Source organism: Malurus melanocephalus, unplaced genomic scaffold (genome assembly GCF_030028575.1).
Source record: "Malurus melanocephalus ecotype Western Australia unplaced genomic scaffold, MMel_1.1 scaffold_130, whole genome shotgun sequence".
NCBI lineage: Eukaryota > Metazoa > Chordata > Aves > Passeriformes > Maluridae > Malurus > Malurus melanocephalus.
In genome coordinates, this window is record NW_026623362.1 from 1,172,197 (window position 1) to 1,194,438 (window position 22,242).

At 44.0% G+C, this 22,242-nt stretch overlaps 1 protein-coding gene across 2 annotated transcripts; it reads left to right on the forward strand.

The window, feature by feature from the left end:
* Window positions 1-7,163: 7,163 nt before the first annotated feature.
* TAC1 (tachykinin precursor 1) lies at window positions 7,164-13,807 on the forward strand. Of its 2 annotated transcripts, XM_057370676.1 has the most exons (6): window positions 7,164-7,192; window positions 7,897-8,034; window positions 8,142-8,238; window positions 8,861-8,884; window positions 10,537-10,590; window positions 12,779-13,807. In XM_057370676.1, exons 2-6 carry the CDS (start codon window positions 7,912-7,914, stop codon window positions 12,826-12,828), a joined length of 348 nt encoding a protein of 115 aa, XP_057226659.1. In that variant the 5' UTR covers window positions 7,164-7,192; window positions 7,897-7,911; the 3' UTR covers window positions 12,829-13,807. The 2 variants fall into 2 exon arrangements, with proteins under 2 accessions (XP_057226659.1, XP_057226660.1); XM_057370677.1 differs by lacking the exon at window positions 10,537-10,590.
* The last annotated feature ends 8,435 nt before the right edge of the window (window positions 13,808-22,242 follow it).

The window sequence follows — 22,242 nt, forward strand, 5'->3', positions numbered from 1 at the left end:
TCCAATAACAGCGGGTGAGATGCACATGAATGAAAATGGGGGTGAGGAAGAGGGCAATCACAGAGCTCTGACTTTCAGGGCACCACWGGGCACAGCAGGCAGGGCCCCAACACTCAACAGGGAGTCCCCTTTCCTCATCCCAAGGGATTTGCGAACCTCCTGCTCTGTCCTCCAGCCCTTCACAAAGAGCCCTCAAGTCTTTCATCAAGCACATCAAAAGGAATACTAGAAGAAACAGATGCAAATTATCTAAGCATGAATCCCACCATATCAAGGACTTTGCATCAAGCAGTGGGGGCTGCAGGGTGAGAAAAAGCTTCTTGAATTTCCTTGGGCATGGAGGTGCCCCCCAAGAYTTGCTGTGAGGGGCTGTCCCTCCCTCTTACCCTGAGCCAACCATGGTGGGGGTAAGACCTTGTTACAGCGTTTGCATCAGACATGGAAGGTTTTAAAATTGCTCAGAAGTCAGCGTGGGGTGAGTGGGAAAGGATGACAGTGACAAACAGGTAAAATATCCTCACATGCAAGCTGATGAAAAAAATCTCGAGTTTCCATAGCATCCACCAGTGATTCTGTCACCTTCCTCCTCAGGACACACATTTGAATTCCAGTMTGAATAGCCCTTCTCGGATTAGGCAGCTACTTTTTTTAAACTTCTGTATAATAAACAATCTCTATAAATTCATTTCACACTTTTTGTTATCTTTCCAGCTGAAGGATTTGTCAGGAAGTGACCTACTTAAAAATGAACTTGTCACAGACATGAGTTTAGAACTTGACAGTTTTTAAAAAATATGGTTATGTTATGAGATTCAATAATGAAAAACAAGACAGCCAGGCCATAGGAAGGTGTTTTACTGCAAGTGATTATCAAAGCAGCAAAATTGTCCTTGCTATTTTCTCCCTTTCTCTACCTTTTTCTTTTCTGTTTTATTTGAGCATCTGAACTCCTTACATCTCCCACTGATTTTGTCCTCAAGCAATTTCTTTTTTATTTCCCTTTTACCTCACCGTACACAACAATACATCCAACACAAAATTTCTCAGTGTTTTTTTCCAAAAATGCAAACATGCTTTTACAAGTTGTTGAATAGGGTTTCATACACAAATTAWGGAATTAGAATGAAGTCTCCTAAAAATTGTGAGGTAAACAAAAAGTAGAAAATTCATAAACAAGATTTTTGAGGACTTCAAACACTTCTGGAGGTGTTGTAAAGTTCTGCTGAAGATACGTGAGGAAGTAGAGAGATACACTGAGACAAGTGTAAATAATGAAGATAGTATTATGGATTTGTAAAAGTTGTTTTACATAACTAACTACTAAAAACCTGGTAGTTGTAGTAATATTAGAATTAATTTAAATTTTGCCCAAACTGCGCCCTTTTATCCTGCTAATTTCTGAATCTATTTTTCAAATGTACTGAGCTACTGAGAAAACTATTAATATTCAATGAAGATATAGTCATATAAATTATCCAGTTTCTAAAACAGCATAGAAAAGAGGATGATTCATCAGTGTTTGATCTCAAGTTAAGAAAGTGTTTCAATTAATCAGAAATCACAGCAGCCATCAGCAGCTATTCCTTTTTGCCATTGCAATGAGCACTGTGAGGCTGTGGGGAATTGGCAGAAGGAGCAAGTGTAAAATAAGCCTCAGAATCCCTGCAGGAGAAGTCCTGGAAGYTGGGGTGGATGGCAAGGGTAGCCAGGCTCTTGCCTAGCCTTTGAGGGCTGTTGTTGCCCAGGGATCCAAACAGAATGGATGGGACAGTGATGTGTCCATGGCTTTCCCAGATAACCAAGCACTGTATTCCCAGGGCACCAGACTGGGAATGTTCCCCTCCCTGGGCTATGGCTCCAGCCTAAACATTGTCCCCCACCCCTGCAGGAACCAGMCAGAGGTCAGTGCAATGAGGACAAGCTCTGGTGGCAGATTCAGAGAGAAGACACTCAGATGCTGAAAACAGGCCAAGGACCAGGCTTTGATGATCCATCTGCAAAATTTACTATGGCCAAGGTCAGTGCCTGAGAAAAGATTCTCATTCCAAAAGAAAAGCTTTACACAAGGTGCACTAAGCTTAGATTATAAACCAGGATTTTGCTTTTACCTGTTGATGAAGTAAATTTAAACCCTCCTTTACCCTCACACATCAGTGTGAGGTAGTTTGCAAATAAACTTGGACAGCTGAAGCAAAAAGCCTTAGAGAATGAGCTCTAGACTCAGAAGGTTTTTTTTTAATCAAACCAACTGGTTTGAAAATATATTTGTAAACTAGAAAGTAATCAGGAGACAAAACAGGGTCTCTGCATCAGCACAAAGCAGTGTCAGCAGTTTTCTTCCAAGAGTGATGAACTTAATTAATCTCAAGCATCTGCTCCTTGGTTGCTCAGAGCCCTTTGCACTGTGAGGACAGTTCAGACTGCAGGCTTTCCCTGTTCAATCTCAGACCAGGGATGTTCACAATCTGCCTCATCTTTGGAAATATTTTGTACCATATTTCATGGTTGTCCCTGGCTATCTTGTTGGTAATGGCAAATGTGAAAAAAACCCTCCGGTTTCATGATTAAAAGCAACAGACCCTGTCCCTATGAGAGGAATAGTGTCCTGTMTTTGCTAATGAAATGTGCTGTTCGAATGTCATTGCCTGTTTGCTTTTTAGAACAAAACTATTGTTCTAAAAACCAATATTATATTGAAAATATAATATTGTATCTTTCATATTTCTTATGAAAACCACTAGAAGAGATATGGCAAGGTCTCTCCAAGTAGCAAGTCCAGTTTTCTCACAGTTGTTTTGAAATAATGCACATCTCAAAATGTCACCGAGGCCCTTCCCTCCCCAGGTCCCCCACAGCTCCTGCAGACATAGAGATGGCTTTGTACAGATTCATTTCTCTCAGAGATCTCCAAACAGCTGAAACTAAGTGTTTTTCCCCCTCCCAGGACATGCTCTCTCTTGAGCCAAAGAAGCTTGACAGGACTGCAATTATTTCCCTTGCAGATGATTGCCTCTAGAGACATTAGGTTGGGGGAATAACCTTCTCTGCAACATTTAGATTGTGTGTTTACATTCAGCATTTTAATRCCCTGATATTTATTTCCCTTTGGTCCCACATCCCCTCTTCATGCCTAATTTAGTGTGGACAAGACAAGCCCCAGATCAGAGTTAAAGAAGCTCACTTTAGGTAAGATGTGATACTGGTGGATTGGTGTGATGGAGAGCAGAGATGGGGTTGTAGAAGATGACAGAGATCACAAGACTGGAGAAACCCATTAACTTTCCAAAGTGAGAATCAAAGACCAACACGGCATTTTCAGCTCTAACCAGGTGATTCAGTAACTGTGAGATCAGCCCTGCCTCTGCCTGTGCCTGCCCAGGAAGGGGCATTCCTGTGGCACATGGATCTCACTGCTCCTTTCCTTGTCTGCTTGTGAGCACAATATAATGAACCTAGAATGTTGTATTTCACAGACAGAAGAATAAGCACTCATTCTTYATAGATGAGGAAGGGGGAAGAGAGAGAGATGCATAATTACCACATATGCCTCAAATGCATTTAAATGTACAAGCATATGCTCTGAAAATTTAAACCTTCATTGAAGGCAAAACTGAAGATGACAAATTTGTAATGTAAAATTTAAGATACARGAAAGGTGAAAGATTAATTCAATAATCTGCCCACACTTAATTAGAAACTAGGATGCTATGGTGAGTACTGCAAATTTTTCYGATGCCACTTGGATGCTTTGCCAATAAATAATCTCACAGAGCCAAAATAAATCACTGTTACACTGACCCCTCATCTCCGATCGAAATCGTTCTATTTACCCTGGAGACACATACCTATGAAAAATTTAGAAGGTCATCAATCATGGTCTCTCTCTGCAATGTTTATAAGGTTGTATCTTTGGATAAGAACATTTCCAGTCTTCTTGTCATGATTGAAATCAGATCTGAGGGCTGGTATATGTTCAGACAGGATCACTGTGCTCAGGTACACAGCATCTCATCCCTAATTTTTGAACTCATATAAAATAACTGTTCTGGGGCTGTCTGTGTTGTTTGAATCTCCCTGGTGAAGTGATGAAAAGAGATCTCAGAAGAAGAATTAGGCTCTAGGTTTAAACATACAATATGCAAATGTATAGCACAAGGCCACTGAAGAACAATGCCAGACGCATTCATTTCATGTCAAGTGCTCTGAAATCATGCATCCTCAAGAAACTCCCATCTTTATTCTGCACAAAATCTTGCACAGRCACATGTAATTTGCTGTTTTCCCATCACACATTAGCTGTTTGTTAATGGTTCAAGGATTATTAGGTAACAGTACAGCAGCCAATGTGAYTTACCATTTAACTATCAGACTTTTTACTGGAAACCAAAACATCATCATAAAATTCAAATAAACATTTCACAAGGATCCTCACACAGGAGGTATCACATCAAGCCTACTGAAAGCCCAATTCTCTGAGGTGTGTTTCACAGGCAATTGCTTCCCAAATAGTTTTCCATTAGAGCTGAGATTCAAGCCACAACAGACACTTCCGTCCAGTTCCTATCCTTGATTAAGGAAATCTCTGGATAAGGACTCTGAAGGCACCTTTCTCTGTCACTTGCACAGGAAATGTCAACCCTTATTAGGGTTATTTTGGGTCTAATGATCTCTTGTTTCACTGACAAATCTTCACGCTGGTTGTTACAAATCACATGGTCTGACTGTAACAGAAGGGTGGGGTCTGTGCCTGAGCATGGATGGAGAAGGAATATTCACCACAGAGAAGGAATATTCATCTTGTACCTGCCTTTGAGCTCACATGTTTATTCAYAAGGTTACTCATAGGCATGAAGCTGCTAACATCATAAGTCTAAGGCAGAGGTAGTTTTGGTGAAACAGTGGGGTTTTTTTGCACACAAAGGGCATTTTATCATGCTCTAGTGCATCCCCAGGACTGATCTGGCAGCACAAAGGTAGAAACTTCAGCTTGCTTAGTTATTTGAGCCTTCTACCTCCTTTCCACATGGAAAAAAATGCCCTCTGAAAATCAGCTTTGCTCATTAGCCATGAAATCTGCACACTTTCTGAAAAGTTCATSGTGCAACATCTGGGTATTGCAGGTCAGAGAAAGATTAAACAGCCAATTTATTTTAAAAATGAGAAAGAGAGCTTGATCTATTAGTCGGTTTTTCACTTCCACATAAACTATTAGATATGTCTAAGATAAGGTACTTGAATTCATTAAAGCCTCTGAAGACTAGGAAGGACCACTTTTAAATGTTTCTTCTCTTGCTCTCTCAAAAAAATAAAATTCCTGTAATTTCAGGAAYAGGTCAAGTTATGATTACATCCATTTTGGTAAAATGTTGAATTAGAGAATTAGAACAAATATGTTTTTCAATTCAAACTTATGATTTCCATGGACTCCCAGGTGAGARAAATTGACTTCATAGGAAGTTGGGAATTCTCAGGATTTCTGAGARACATGGGATTCAGGAACATTTGAAGGACTGGCAATCCTGGTTTGATATATCTGACCTGTGTCCTGTTGTCCCTGCAGTAAACAAAAAACAAGGTTTAATGAAAAAAATAACACAAGAAAACAATTTTTCTTCAAGAGGCTTCAAAGTCCACACATCAAAGGGAATGCTGCAAAGCTGCAGCATGAAAATATGATGGTTTGGGTTCCCAGAGCTGCAAAAAACATTGTAGATTTGTGCCAGCTTGTTGATAGTCAGAATGAGGAGCATTCTCACCACCCATGCTCAAGGTCTCAACAGAGGGGCCCAGTGCAGGTGCTTGGGCTGCATGAAGTGCCTTGCTGGGCTTCTCCAAACCATTCTTTTTCTCARCCACACTCTCAAGGAGCCCTTTTGATCAGAGTGATCCTCAGCTCACCGGGTCACAATCTTTCTTGTTTAAGTGCCGTCTTATAGACGAAGTGTAGAACCTGGTGTTCATGCCTGACTGAGTTCTGGGGAATACTTTGGGTTATGAGAAGCATTTCTGGTTAACAGGGAGACCTGATATTAATCATGCATTTATTTAGGCAAAGCTCTGGGTACCCCTTGGATCCACAATTACATGCCAAAGAACAGTCCTTAGAGAGGAAGTTTCCCACTGTAAGCCTAAGGGCACCATCCTGGAGCAAGCAGAGTGATGGTACCAAGGAGCTCCTGAGCATTCCGTTCTTTATCAAAAGAAACATTGYTAACTCCTGCTAAACTCTGCACAGACTGCCAAATTTAGGCTGATAACACGGAGGCTGTGGGACTGACAAGGTTAACCGAGAAGTTAACTGTGCAGCTGACCTTGGAGAGGTAAGATAGAGCAACTGTGAAACAGATAATAACCTGACCAGTTACCTGAGCTGAATGCCAGCAGTAGCACAAAGCTGTTACAGGGGAAGGATGCAGGCAGGGATGTGCTGCAAGAGACACTGGCTCATTTCCAGTACGGGTGTTCGCCTGGTGCTCGGCGGCAGCAGCCCCTCTGCACACACACCACACCATACCTGGAGTGTCTGTCCCCCCAAACGCGGCACCCACCCGGTGTGGCCTTCCTCAGCTTCGCGCATCCCTCATTTCTGGTCCCGGTGGGCTGGGGCTGCCTGAGCAGCGGCACGGGGCAGACAGACCCGGGGAAGGAACTGGCCCAGGCACGGGAGGCTGCCCCTCGATCGGGCGGTCGGGGCTCTCTTCCCGCTGCTCCCCGGCCCCGTCCCGCTGCTCTCCCTGCCGGCGGTATCGCTCGCAGCGGAGAGCATCTCTCCCTGCCCTGGGGGAGCGGGGCGGGGTGGCAGAAGTGAAAAGCGGCATCTGCACCTTTACATCCTCACCCTCATCCCGCACCCACATCACATCCTCACCCCGGTCCGCAGCCAGACGGGACGCGGACGGTGCGGGGCGGCCCCGAGGGCGCGGGGCTCCGGCGGGAGGGAGCAGCCGGGGGATCCGCCCGCACTGCCTGCCCCGGGCAGAGCCGGGAGGCACCGCGGGAGAGGGAGAGGGGGGCGGGGGCTGTCACCGGGGCGGGGGCTGTCACGGGGCTGGGACCATAAAACCGGGGGTAATTGCATTTAGGCAAATGAGGCTGCCTCGGCCCTCCCCGTCTGCAGGTATATAAAGCGGGAAGCGCTCGCACGGCCGGCCAATGCGCTCGGAGAGCAGCGCCCGCCCTCCCGCTGCAGACGGTGCGTGCGCTGCGGGAGCCCGGCCGGCCGTGCCCGTGTGCGAGGGGTCCGCTTGTCCTGAGGCTGTGAGGGGGTGTCCGTGTGAACTTCTCTGTCCGGGTCTATATGTGTGTGCGTCTGCGGGGGGTGCCTATCCGCTCTTGTGTGTCCGTACGTGCGCACCTGTGGATGTGCCAGCGTGTTTTTGTGCGTGTCTGGATGTGCGAAGGGGTGAGTGTGCACCGCTGGACAGATGTGTCTCTGTGTTTGCSGGTGTGTGGAGAGCTGCATCCCTAGGTGGGTGTGAGCATTTAAGATGTCTAGCTCTTYGTGTGAGTTTATAAGTAGAGGCATGCCTACCTGGATGTGTGTATGAGGGAGATGGGTATATTCGGGAAGGTGTGGATACCTGGATGTCCATAGACGTGTGAGGGTTTGTTTCTGTCTCCCCAGCATGTCCGTGTGGAGGGTGTCGCTGGCTCTGTGTGTGTGTCCTGTGTGCACACCGGGCTGCTTGCCGGTCTGATGTGTGGGGTGTGAGTCCATCCAGACGCGTCCGCAGCAGTCGGGGCAGGGGTGCCGGTGCGACTCGGCGCTCTGGGGCGATACCTGCGGGGCAGTGCGTGCCCAGGTGTGCCCTGGGGAGCTGCGTGTGAGTTTGTGTGTGTGCGAGTGTGTGCGGGGCTGTGCGCGTACCCCCAGGGCTCCAACCTCCGTCCCCGCAGGACGTCGAGGCGGCGATGAGGCTCCCGCTGGCTCTCGCCGTGCTCCTCCTGGCCTCGGCGCAGGCGTTGGGCGAGGAGATGGGAACCACCGACGATCTCAGCTACTGGTCCGACTGGTCCGACGGTGACCAGGCGAAGGTGAGCCCCGGCGGCCCCGCGGGGTGCGGGAGCGAGGGGTTCGGTGCCCGGGGYTCGGTGCCGGAGTGCGGGGTCTGCACTGAGCGCCGGCCGCTGTCGCCCCGCAGGAGGAGCTGCCGCTGCCCCTGGAGCATTTCCTGCAGAGGATGGCCCGGAGACCCCGGCCCCAGCAGTTCTTCGGCCTCATGGGCAAGAGGGATGCCGGTGAGCGGGGCACGGGGCTGGATGCTGCTCACGCCTCTCCGCACGCTTCTTCTCCCAGTGCCTGCCCAAACTTTACACGGTTATCGCTCGGGTTTAATGTATTATGCCTTTTTCATAAACTGCCATGAGGATTACTTGGGTTTAGGCTTTTTTTGTTTGATTGTTTAACTCAGGTTTTATACAAGATAAACTCACCAACTAGAAAATAGAGGACCCGAAAGTCTTAAGTGTACACCAATTACAGCATGTAAATCCCAGTAAGGGATAGCATGATAATTCATAGGTCAGCATAAATGCCATTGTATCACCCAAGTTTGGAAACTGGTTGAGATTAAAATTATTGCTGTTTTCTACATATTTATTGAACCAAGAATTGATCGAAGAAATGGGAGCTAAACTAATCTAAATTGTGTGGGTTTAGCTAGAACAAGTCTTTGTAGTCTCTTCAAAGGGAAATGCAGTTGTAAACCATCACCTTAATTTCCCTTAAGTGGAATACGGGTAGAYTAGTTTTTGTATTCAATTCTTCAAAGCATTGCAGTAGCATCATACGTATATGCCAGTCCTTTTGTAACAACTCTTTATTTCTSTTTTTTTCTCTTTCCATTCCTCTTCTAATCAGGATATGGCCCGATCTCTCACAAAAGTAAGTTGAAAAATTACAAATATTTAAAGTAATCATTAGAAGATATTCAGATAGAGAACAGTGTATTTGACAGGATTAGTTAGAAGGTGGCTGGTTTCAGCTAGGGATTGGCAGCAGCACTGGTGGAGGAATGATCTGTTCAAGGATTGAAACCTCCCCCCTAGTGCCACTGTGAGCCTGGATCTCATCTGAGCTGCCGCAAGCTTTGAGATTTCAATCCATATTAATATGCGGATGTTGCAGCTCTCTCTTATTTCCCAGGGGGGRATTTTGTAAGCCTCTCTCACTGGCAAGGCAGGCTTGCTGCCAGGCTCAGAGAGGAGCAATTAAGATGGCAAAATCTGGAAAATTAGAATAATGAATTCCCAAATCCCCAAGAATGCTTTCATGGGAGGGCCCGTGTCCTCACACGAGAGATTCTGTGCTCACAGCATTGTCTGGCTGCAAATCAGACCCCTGCTCACAGTAGGGGCTGATTGATGATGTGCTGCCTTATGAAGAGCCATGTTTTGCCCCATTATTAAGTGTGCCTTGCTCTGCTTCTGCGTAGCACCAAGCAGGAGATGCTAACAACACCTGTGRTGTTACCTTGCTCTGCACAATGGTAGTTTTATTTCATGAAATTATCCAAAGACCTTTAAAGAGAGACAGGGAGATTTTTTAATAAGTAAAAATTATTGTATATTCTGTGAAACCTCCTGTCTCTGCAGAGGTCAACAACTGCCCCTGTGTTCTGTTTTCCACATGATGCTTTCAGTAGCATTATGCACTGGAAGACCAAATAAAGAGTCTGATACAAATCTCATGCCAAATAACCTTCTGACTAAAGTAAAAAATTATAGTTTTCTGAAACTGCTTCAGCTTGAATTAATGTGAGGTCTGAGGATCTTACTTTGTATATGAATTAGCCAAGTAAAATTCTTTCCAAAGAGAAACTTGTAAGTGTGTCTCAAAAGCCAATTTAGATAAAGAAGAATAGTTCATTTTCATTCCTCCTCTGAAACTATAGCTACTGCTATAACCTGATAAGTACTGTAGGCCAAAACTTGGAGTAATTTATCCTCTACTCCTCCAGTGTCTTGAGAAGTACTAATGGGACAGGGAGGTAATATCTGAACTTATAAATATTCCAAAAATAGAGCCAGACTGTCTAGCTCAGACGTGTCCAGACAGAGAGTCCCATTGGCTTYCTCTCCAGCAAGGGCTCCACCTGACCTGCGAGGGAGCATTTTCTTCCATCTTACAGAAATGAAACAACAACGGGTAGAAGAGATGCATCACACAGATGCAGGCTATACCAAGACACTGCCTTCTTGTGCATTTGCTCACATCARTAGGAATTGTACTGGGAGAGAAATAAGAATCTGTTAGTGGCCGCTGTTTTTCCATTATACTTAAAAAACCTGAAGACCCAAAACAAGAAGTCTGTCTAAGCTGATGAGGTGTCCACTAACTGGCCTGTGCCTTGGTCTATCCTGTTTGATCTGATTAGTCAGATTGATGTTCATTTTCTGTTTTCTGAGAGTGATGTGAACAACGGGTCTGTGACATAAACAGTTTTGGAGCCTGTCTTCCTTTCTTGCAAGAACCTGTTATTTTAAAAGCCTGACTAGTTAAAATGTATTAAAACACCCCTAAATATATTTTTTCAGGGCATAAAACAGACTCCTTTGTTGGACTTATGGGCAAAAGATCTTTAAATTCTGGTATGTATTTGATGAAATCTGGTACTTGGTGATWTACAGCCTCTTCATTCCGTTGCCTCTTTGTTCTCTCCCAGCGGATGGAAGAAGCAGTTTTTATGAAGGGTAGACCCAGAGCTCTCTGARAAAGAATTAGGATTTTCTTTGTCACCCAAGATATTTCAGGGTTTGCTTCACTCCAATGCTTGAGATAACCAGACTKGTCTGAGCTGCAGGCAAGCTCAGGTAGAATTCCCCACGTTCATTACTGCCCTTTGCTGCACCTCAAATGCTAATACAAGAAAAAACCCTAAATTTTACTGATATCCCAAGAAAAATTCAGAGGCTGAAAATGCAAAGCTCATTTAAACTTGTGGTCTAAATCCAGGTCTCATCAGCTGAAGGGATACCTTCAGTATATCTGGAGGTCATTGTTCCTAATACTGGGAGTGGAAGGTGAAAGAACAGAGCTTTGCCATGAACACCACCTCATTCTGCAGATCAGGCTTTCAAAYATTCACAGCCTCTCCCAACTTTTCACTTCACCTAAAGCATTTTAAACTCTGAATGAATACCTTGAATTTGTGTTATTTTGCTATAGCATCCACACCGGGCAGAATTCTCCTCTCCCCTGGTGCACAAAACCCCTGTGGGAAACTCCCCATAGCTCTGCCTCCCCTGTGCTCTAGGGCTGCACTGAGGAGATCCCTCACTGTGAACCATAAAGTATCGGTTGTTTCTCCAGCATGGGAACTAAAAAAATGAAAAACCTAACACGTCTCTGAAAYAGTTGCCACTGTTTCGTTAAATGGATGATAAAAGTTAAATTACTAGCTGACACCTTTATATTATGTGGATACATGCTGTGATCTATATTCTGCAATTATGGTTGTCAGTAACTTTTATTTTCAATTAAACACCCTTCAAGACTAGTAATATTGCTCTCTGCATTATTTTGCAAATTGCTATGTATCATGAATAATTTTGTACAATTTTATCCGTGGCAGCAATAGCTATTAAATGCATAATACCTGTAAATATATCTGCTATCACAAAAGTAAATAGCCTGTAAGTAATAAATTGGGTTTGGTTTCCACTGGGAYTACATTTACATTAATATGAGAATGTAAAATACAGAAAATGTTTTTAAAAAATGTGAAGATTTTATTGCCCTAATTTCAAAATTGCTGTTATAGTCAGGATACTGTTATGTGGTATTTCKAACAAAAGGGAATAATGATGTTTTACTTTGCTGGGCTATGTAATACCTGTCTGACAGGTAAAACTAGAATTCACAGCTTTTCTGCCTGATTCCTTGAGGAGGAAATGGTAAGAAGTTGCTTCTGCTCTGCTGAAGAAGAAGATAGGTCCTAAGGACTGTGTAATCAAAGYGAGATCAGGAATAATGAGTGTTAGGATTACCCTTCTCCCTGCTGGAAGATACTAAACTGGAGASGACCTTTACCCCATGCTGTTGTTTTCTTGTGCAAAAAGCCCCTGAGCACGAGGAGTTCACGCTGTCCCTCTGGGTGTGAGCCTGTTGCTGATTTAAAGCCTCACATGCCAAGGCATGGRGTGCTGATGTTTCAGTCCCTGGTCTGGGGACAGCCGTGCCCAAGAAGGGCTCTCTGAGTTTTGCTCTCATTTTAAAAGAGCAAGAAGGAGAGATCTACCACTACCAAACATCAAATATGTTACTAAAGACTATTTTAGCCTGCAACTAGTGCACATGGTTGTCTGAGTACATCTGAGGRGCTTGGCTCCTGCCTCAATGTTTAGTTGAAGTTATCCCTGTGTGCAGGGCTTGTGGACAGGGAGGGTTCAACCTGGCAAGGAGCTGATGGCAGGAATGAAGGTGGATATGTCTGTCCAGGAGGCCTCTACCACAAACTGACCTGATTGCTCAGATCCCATCAGTTACCTGAATTACTCGGAGGGAAAGGGACTCTGTGTAAATGGGGCTTCAAGCAGCTCTGCAGATGAGAGGTTGAAAACACTGTTCAGACCTTCAGCCTCCTGGAGGTCAGCGTAGTCTGAGAGGTAAAACCAAATCAAAGCAGCTCAGGGCTGGGCCAGGAGCCCTCATCTCTGTTCCAAACACATCACTGGGGTCTGGTGATGCCCCAGCTGGCTGCAGTCKCTGACACTTCTCATTCTTGCTGGGGTTTAAGCCAGGCTGTACCTTTGCTTCAATCTCCTTTATTTTTTGCAGGGTCCTCTGAAGGGAGCATAGCACAGAACTACGAACGGAGGCGTAAATGAGACATTCCCGTGCATTATTTATTAAACTTCATTTGTTCTAATGGCCAATGCAGTGTAATATAAACTAACCACTGTATGAATTAATTATTTATTTAATAATTGAAGGGGGTTGGTTTTTTTTTTTTTTTTTTAGTTGTACATTCAATAAAGCTATTATTTTTCATATCGTGGCAGTGACACGTGTTGTGTAGGTGTGTTGTGGTTCTGAAAGGACCAGCAACCCTGGTGATGTCTCACAACAAAGCACATTGTTTGATATGACCCGTGAAGTTATGTTTACTGAAGAAGCAAGTATTCTTTTGTTCATTGAAAGCGAGTCTATCAGCTTCACAGCTAGTGCAGAACAGAACTGATGTTCAGTCTAGTGCCTCAATTTGTTTTCATGGTTTATAATGTACTGTAATTTCTGTATCAAAAAATATATTTGTATCACTGCAGCATGTTTTATGTTCTGTGATTATGTATCTGTATCTTTTGAAAAGGGGGATGAGTAATGTTTGAATGGGAATCCAAGGTCTTAATTTCATAGTCTGGAATTTTATGATAGTAACATTTTAAATAAAAACTACTCTGGGGCTTTTGCAACATACTTCCTTTGGTGATAGTGATGGAGTTATTTCCCACGCTGGTCTGGAATGAGATTTGGATCCAAGCAACAGTGGTCTGAGACTGTAGGAAAGTATCAGATTAATGATTTCCTTTTGCAGAGAGGCTGTAAGYCTCCTCGGGTGTTTGGTGAATGTTTGAGGGATTTGTTGCTGAAGGTAGGAGTTCCTGGGATTGCTCCAGGTCACACAAGGTGCTGTTCATTCTAAACCCAATGGAAATCATGGAATGTATTGACTGAATGGAAAGGGCATGATGGATCCCCGTGCTCCAAGGGGAATAATTTGCTGTGGAATTAATCCAATATTGTAGGTTGATTATTCGAAAGCCAAGCTCTTAATAAATTYTGTCCCTCAGATTTACAATAAAAGTACCTGTTGGCATGAATCCACGCAATATAACAGAAAAAAATAAATGTGACTAATTATCTTTTTAATTAAAATGTCTGGTGACAGTATATCCAGGATAGTCCTGAAATGCTACATACATCTCACCAGCTGCCAAGAAGATGGAGCTCTATCTCTTTTTCCCCCACTACAAGCCATACTTCTCTGATGCTATGATGCAAGCTTTCACTGCAGATAAATCACCAGTGGAAACAGTCAAAGTATACAAACTAAATGTAAAAATAAGTTGTTTTTTTCTATTTTGGAAGTGAACTCATAAAYCTCCATTTTCAAGGTTATCTGAGGCAGCATCACAGCCACCCCCATCAGAGCGGGTAGGTGCAAGCCCTTGCTCCTGCTGGGTCAGAAACAGTGCCTAAGCCTGCCCGTGCTTAAAACAGATTCCACTTGCAGCTAGGGAGGAGCCAGATCCAGCAAGGTGGGGGAAACTGAGGCTGATTTGTGGCAGGGACCAGACTCATGTGAGACACAGTGTTTGTACTGGCACTCTGGCAGCTCTTTGTCTTGCCAGGGCTAATTTTCAGCCTAATAAACTTCTCTATGAGCTCCCACTGAGCTCAGTGAGAAGGGGAAGCTGACTGCAGGGCTAGCAGAACAGCTAAAGGACTGTGGAAATCATGTTGAGTAATGCTCAGTGAAGGGTAAAAAGAAAGAAAAAAAGCTTTAAAATGCTGTTTCCCTTGTCTGGAGGTCCCTGGTGCTCACAGAGATCATGGTCCATGTGTGCTGAATTGCGAGACATAGAGAGGAAAGCAAAAGCCTCACCATTCACTCCCTTCAGCCTGCACATCTCAAAAGCCTCCCTGCTGTAGAATAAACCACTGCAAARCCCACAAACAGACAGTGGGCTTTATGTATTTGAAAGAAAACACAGGTACTAAATAACAACATCCAGTAAACAGGACTGAATTTTCTGGAAAAAAAAAACATAGAAGGATTTGGGTTGGAAGGCACCTTTAGTGCCATCTAGTCCAACTCCATGCCATGGACAGGGACACCTTCCACTAGACCAGGTTGCTCAGAGCCCCAACCAAATTGACACTGAACACTCCCAGGGATGGAGCACCCACAACTTCTCTGGGCAACCYGTTGCAAAGTCTCACCACCCTCATTGCAAGGAATTCCTTCCTTAAAACCAGCCCAAGTCTACCCTCTTTCGATTCAAATATCTGATCATCTTCATGCCCCTCCTCTGGACTCACTCCAACAGGTCTTTCCTGTGCTGGGGACCCCAGAGCTGGATGTTCCAGGTGGGGTCTCACCAAGCAGAGCAGAAGGACAGAATCACCTCCCTCTCCGTGCTGCCCACACTGCTTTGGATTCAGCCCAAGATGAGCTTGTCTTTCTGGGTTGTGAGCTGCTTCATGCTGAGTCTCTCATCCACAAAGAGCCCCAGGTCCTTTTCCTCCGGACTGTTCTCCACCCATTCTCTGCCCAGCCTGTATTTGTTCTTGGGATTGCCCTGACCCAGCTGTGGGACCCTACACTTGGCCTTGCTGAATGTCGTGACATTCACATGGGCTCACTCCTGGCACCTGTCAAAGTCCCTCTGGATGGCATCCCTTCCCTCAAGCATGTCAATGGTATGACCACCATTTACTCTAGAAAGAAAGGCTGAGCCTCTGTCATCAAAATAGTCTCCTTTCATATGTCAGTCTGCTGAGCGGTTTTAATCTGGCATTTGAAACAAAYAATTTTAATTCTTGGTGGCAAAATAATGTCAGAATTGTGCTAATTTGGGTTTTGAACGATAACTTTTAAATTGCCATTGATTTTTATGTTTGTACATACATATATTCCAAGCTGGAAATAAAGCAAACACGCCAAGAGGCATAATCTGAATTGCTCCAACTGACTCTACCAACAATAGAAAAAAGAATCCTCCTTACATWTCAGTGCTGGCACGAGAAAAGAATCCTGCTCACATTTCAGCTGGCAGGGATGGCTCAGCCAGGCTGTGCCACGTCAGTGCCTGCCCAGATGTGGAGGTGCATAAATCCCACACATCTGCAGGCATCCAGCCCAGCTGCCTGTCCCTACTGCAGACTCACTCCCAACACCTCTCCACAACAACATTTGCCCTCACAGATATCCTGGGATCCTGAACACTCACAGAGGAATTGTTATGTCTTTTATCTGCCTTTCGTCTCAAGCAATATAGTCTATAGACTATTGAGTATTTCAAGGAGAGTTTTTAATAATTTTTGCTGTCTTTAATGTCCCTTTCAGGAGTTTTAAACACTTTCATGTGTTGGACAGCATTGCTTGCAGCCCCAGGCCTCTCGTGCCATGGATTGTGGGCAGTGCCTGCTCTCCAGCTCCACTGCAGACTTTGGAGAGGCTTTCCCTAAATTCCTGACTGTCTCCAGAGCAGCCAGCCACAACTGTGACACAGACTGAGCTCYTTTTGGTGGCAACAGTCTGACATCCACCAGGCTGCATAAGCTAATCAATAACACTGCAGCAAGGGCATCTATCAGCAAAATGCAGGCGAGATTTAAATAAAGCAATAAAAATCTTTCTAGGAAATCAGCTTAGAGAGCAAACCCAGAGTAATGCAGGTAATTGTCCCCACTGGGGAGGCTGCAGGCAGTTTGACATCACAGCCCACCTCCAACATGCTCAGCATCCTTTTTGCTTCTGTTTCCCCCAGAAATACATCAATCACCTGCATTGTGACATGCAGCTGCTCTTCACYGTCTCCCTTACACACAGACATTCCCCTCCACCCAGGCAGGAGTGATGAAGTGAAGCTCTCAGAAGCCTCTCTTGCCCAGGAGAGACACAGAGGACCAACAGCCCTWTCCTTCAGCTCCATCTCTCTGTCATTTTATGGATACTTGCTGTCCATGGTGCAGATGCAGCCAAACTGACCCTGGCAAGCCAAAGCCAGAGCCACTGCCCATGAACTGGGGAGCTGGGAGGAGGGTCTGCCCCCCGACACCTCACTTGACTTGGGGAGCTCAGGCTCTGCAGCACTTGCCTAGCTCTGAAACCACAAGCAAGTCTTTGCTGTATTCATGTCAGAAGACTGGTATTTTTCGACATGATCCTAACCAAGAGAAAAGGAAGGATCTGGAAAGGTCTGGGCATAGGGATCTTGCAGGAACCCAGCTCCTAGCCATCATGAGCTAGGGCAGAATAACATCAAGAGGTTTTTTTTGTAAATTATTGATGTAATTCTTTATAATGCTGTTTATTCAGAATATGCCAGTAACAGCTCTTTCAGAGCTAGCACAAGCCATTTTTTAAATGCAAACTCTCTTAAATGATGGCTAACTGCTTCAGCATTAAGACATACCAGTGCAAACTTCAGTAATGACCAAAATCTCTACTAATGACAGCAATTCCCTTAGCCATAATATTACACACTGCACTGACAAATGTCTCACAGAGTGACAGGATAAGAGCACACAGTGGTTCCTTCCCCACAACTGTACTGTGTCGGGATGCAGCCACCTGCAGTTCTGGATACAGACCCATGTCCTCATGTTATCTTCAAAAGACCTTGCTTCCCTTCATAGAAAATACTTGTTCACTGGAAGAGTAGTGATTTTTAAAATTTTTGGTTTTGCTAGCAAGTGAGCAAATATCCTTGAACCTACAGCTTTCAGGGAAGAAAAGCTCTGTACATTATTCTTTTAATATTTTTGATAGAGACTGAAACATTTGTCAGCTGGAGCGGCTGTGTGAAATTCATCACAATATTCATCAAAAATTATCACTGCTCCATCCCTGACAGATATTTGATGTCAGAATAACCCAGCTCAGAAACTTTTTTCTAAAGAGAAGTACACAGCGTGCAAAAAACATCAGCTTTTGCTTTCTACATCCATCTCYAAATTAAACAACATTTCCACTTACTGCATATGGAAGAAATGAAATGTGAACAGACTGTTAGACAACAAAACTCTTCATCTGTCACGGTGCTTCACGCTTTCCCAGAAGCACGGAGGGAGGAAGCCCAGCAAGGTGAGGTGACTTGGCTGAGCTGGAAACGCAATGCACACCGTGTACATAACCAGCCACTTCTCAAGGTGCTACCTAAGTGCAAGGAAACTTCACCAATTATAATGTTAGATGCTGAGAAAAATATTTGGAGAAGAAAAAGTTGTTTTTCTGGTTTTTTTTTTCTATCTAAACCATTTTTTGCRYTGTTATTTCAGCTAMAAGAAAGTTAAAGGATACAGCTGCRCCAYCTTATYATAAAAGCATTTAAGTTGSAAAARACCCTTAAGATTGTCAAGTCCAAYTATATGTTAACAATGGAGAYATCACCCAAAGGGCAAGAGAAGGTGGAGCTGTGTGAAGCAGGTAAAGAGCTGCATAAATTCATGTCTTATATTCTCAATCAGAGCGCCTCAGAGCCAATGCATGCTAATATGCCTTCAACACTTTATTTTCATGAGCTAGTTAGCATTGAAAACAACTAGTTCAGTAACAGAGCACCTTTAATCACAGATATTAAATTTTGGCACATAGAAATGCTTTAATTTTCACTGTTACAACACTCAGACAGCAATAGCCACATTGTGTTTCTGTGTACCAAAGCATTAAAATTCAAGCAAAACCCTCTGGAAGCAAACCTCGCTTGGAGAAGATACACAATAATTATTGAAGGACTATATACATATGTAGTTACTCTAAGACTGCATTTTAAAAAAATGCAGTAAATCAGTGGATTTTAAAACTGTGAATTTTTATAATACCCAGAAGACATCCTAGCTGTTTTGTGAGACTTGTCATTTACAGCTTGGATTCCCACAGTGCCAGCTCACCCCGAGCAAAGCCTGCCRTGTGCAGGTGTGAGTGAGACCAGCCCAGAGCACCACAAACCTGAAAACTGTGCATAGCCACAAGGCAGCACTCCAGAGCAGTTCCTTGAAATACAGCAYAAGGGATTCTGGTGTCTGCAGATAGCAACCTGTTTATCCACAGCACATCTTCCCCACACTTCCTTACCAGCCCAATTCCAGCTCRAGGAAACAATCAAACCTTCCTGTCCTGCCCTCCCAGGCTGCCAAAGGAGTTCCAATTAGTGTCAATTGGGATAATAGCTCTATTTGCATTTTTAAGCTATTATTAGCAAGTTGTCAGTCAGCCAGTAATTTGTATCACTTTGGCATAATGAGTATTTAAATATTTAAAAAGAGAACATTCCTTTCTACCACCCCCTTCCTTTTTGTGCTAAAATAATAATGGTTTTAATCAAAAGTAATTTGTATTAATATACATTTTGCCCCAGGTGTTAAAGGCAGTCTTCAAGAGTAGTGGTGAGAGATGTTAAGTAATACAGTTTATTAATGTAGGCAACTATGTCTATCCTGATAGTAGCAAAAATGGAGGCTGCTTTTGCAACCAGAACAATGACTCTTCTCTTGGCCTCTGCAAGATGATTATGGTTTAAGAACTGAGGCCAGTTCAAATAATTTTATGTACACATTATTATAATTTTCTAAAGAATATTTTGAACTTAATTACCCTATTTTCTCCTTGATGAAAATTCATCAATTAAGCACCCTGTACCACCAAATTAAAAAAAAATAAAATAAAATAAAAAGGCAGAACATGTCTGGAGCAGGCAAAAGGCTGTGTGTGTCTCTACACTGCCATTTCACCAAGGGTGGCTGGAGGATGTTTCTTCGTGACAGGGCTCAAGTATGCTCAGGTATGCACAATTCATTATCACGGAGTTCACAAAAAAACAACTTTACATGATGTACTTAATTTTATAATGCATATTCATTTTTAAAATAATACTTTTGAGGAAAAATGTCCTTAAGCCTTCGTGATGTGCACCTGCAAAACTTGCTAGCAGCCTTGAGAGGTGGGTTCACGAGGTTCAATCAGGCCAAGACCTCGGTCCTGGACCAGAGCAATGCCCAGCACAAATATAGGCTGGGTGGAGAATGGATGGAGAGCAGCCCCGAGGGGAAGGACTGGGGGTGTTGGTGGATGAGTAGCTCAACATGAGCCAGCAGGGAGCACTCAGAGACCAGAGAGTCGATGATTTCTGGGGCTGCCTTTAAAGAGGTGTGGCTGGCAGATCAAAAAAGGGGATTCTGTCCTTCTACTSTGGTGAGASCCCCCTRGAGTGCTGCATCCAGCTCTGGGGCTCTCAGCAKMAGAAGGATGTGYAGCAGCTGCAGCAAGTCCAGAGGATGCCATGAAGATGCTCAGAGGGCTGGAGCCCCTCTCSTGTGACAGACAGATGGAGTTGGGGCTGTCCAACCTGGAATAGAGAAGGCTCTGGGGASACCTTATTGAACCTTCCAGTACCCAAAGSGAGCCTACAAGAGAGCTGAGAGAGATCTTTYAKAAGGATATTTAGTGATAGAACAASAGGTAATGRCTTCAAMYTGAAAGTGGACAGTTTTAGAYTAGATAYAAGGAAAAAAWTCTTTATTGTGAGGGTGGTGAGGCACTGGAMCAGGRKGCCCAGASAATTTGTGGATGYCCCATCCCTCCAAGTTTTCAAGGACAGGTTGGATRCGACTTTGAGCAACCTGGTCTACTGAAAGCTATCCCYGACCATGGCAGAGAGGTTGGAACTAGATGATCTTTAATGTCCCAACCCAAAGTTTTTTTATGATTCTATCATAATGTTCTCTTTGACCGAATATCTGAAATCCCTATTTATATGTTAACTACAAAGAAAAAGGAAAAAAAATAAAAACCCTAACAACCTTCAGAGGCAAAATTAACATTGTTTATTCCCCAGTCTGGTATTGTCTTCCATTTTCCCTAGAACTGACCTTTTATATCTGTTCCAACTCACATTACTGATTTTTAATACAACTMGTTTTGAATTACGCCTAAATTGAATATTGAATGCCTTCAATACTAATGCAATTCAACTCTTAGCTGCCTTCTTACCTGCAGTGCCAGCTTGAGAAGCTCTGCACAACATCTCGTGAGCAAGATCAATTTGAAAACATTTTATTCCATGCTTGGCTTTATTCTTTTTCTAATCAAGTACTTATTAAATTCCACGAGGCTCACGCACAAATCCCAGTGACAAGCGTTTGTGAAGGAAGAGACTAAAAGCAGAAAAAGAAAGCAGRAAGGAGAGCAGGGTGGAGAGCACCTTCCCAGGGATGCGGAGCTCGTTGGCACGGACGCGCTAACAGCGGCTGCCATCTGCCGGCTAGAGAAAGAAAATTTAAAAGAAAATTAGGCAATCATGCCGGAAGCAACTTCCTGATTCGAATTCAAATTCTGACAGACCTTTTTGTCATGTTGGGGGAAACGTGGCTGCAGAGTCAGCCCCGGGAGAAACACAAAGTCAGGGGGATTCCACAGCAGCCAACATCTTTTGTTGTAGCTCATGGAATGATTGAAAGATCCAAACCTGAACATAGTGCTGGGGAAAACTAGTTGTCCAGCCAGTTGCTCTTACTGAAAGAATTTCTTGGCAACAAAAAGATGGAAAGTGATGCTACAGAAAGGGGTGGGTGAAATTTCACAAAAAGGTCTTGGAAAGCAGCTGTTAATGCAACGCCTCCCGTAGCTACTACCCCTACCAACCTGCAGGGTAGCACAGCAACGAAGACCACCTCTCTGCTTCTTTCTTCTTTGTCCCTTTCCTGGGAACAGGCTTTGTAAATAAAAAAAATTAAATTACGTTTTAAAATTAAATTGAAATTATTAAATTTAAATAAAAATCACAATCCTGTGCATTGCTTCCATCCGGAAACGGGCTCACACAAAACTTTTAAGACTTCCTAACTGCAGCCTTTCCTTCAACCCCAATGTCTCTGTAGATACATAAACAAAAAACAATAGGCCCCAAAATTCCCAAATGAGGAGCCGTGACAGGCACAGTGCAGGTGGTGTGTTTTGGCCATGCCATAGAAAGGCACTGAGGAACACAMAGCAGCCCCTCCCACACTTCAGCTGCTCTGTCCTTCAGAGAGACTGCTCAACACCAGCTCAAACACCAGCCTAACCCCTTCCACCACTTTTATAACAGGAACCAGAAATTAGGTCGGTATCAGAACAAAGTCCATCCCTCCCAAGACTCTAATTAAAATAGGCTGATTTCACACTTTCCTGTGATTTTAAACACAATTTCAAAAATTTTACATTATTTCAAACCGTCCCACATAAGAAAACTCTGACCAATGGACTGAGGGTCCCAAAAGTCCTGCCAAGTGTTCCCTGGCTCTTACATGCTGGTTTTACTGGGCAGCTTCTCTAGAGAGCCACTGTCAGGGACACCGGGATGTGGCACAGTGAGTGACTCCACACAAATGACCAACAGGAAGCTAAAACAGCATGCAGGCTTTTTTAAATGGACGAGGGCAAGGTTGTCACAGGGCAACCTCAAGCACTTGTAGGTGTSACACCCTGCAGTGCTCTCTATGAAACTGTTAATTTCTCCTTCCTCAAAAGGAGGAAA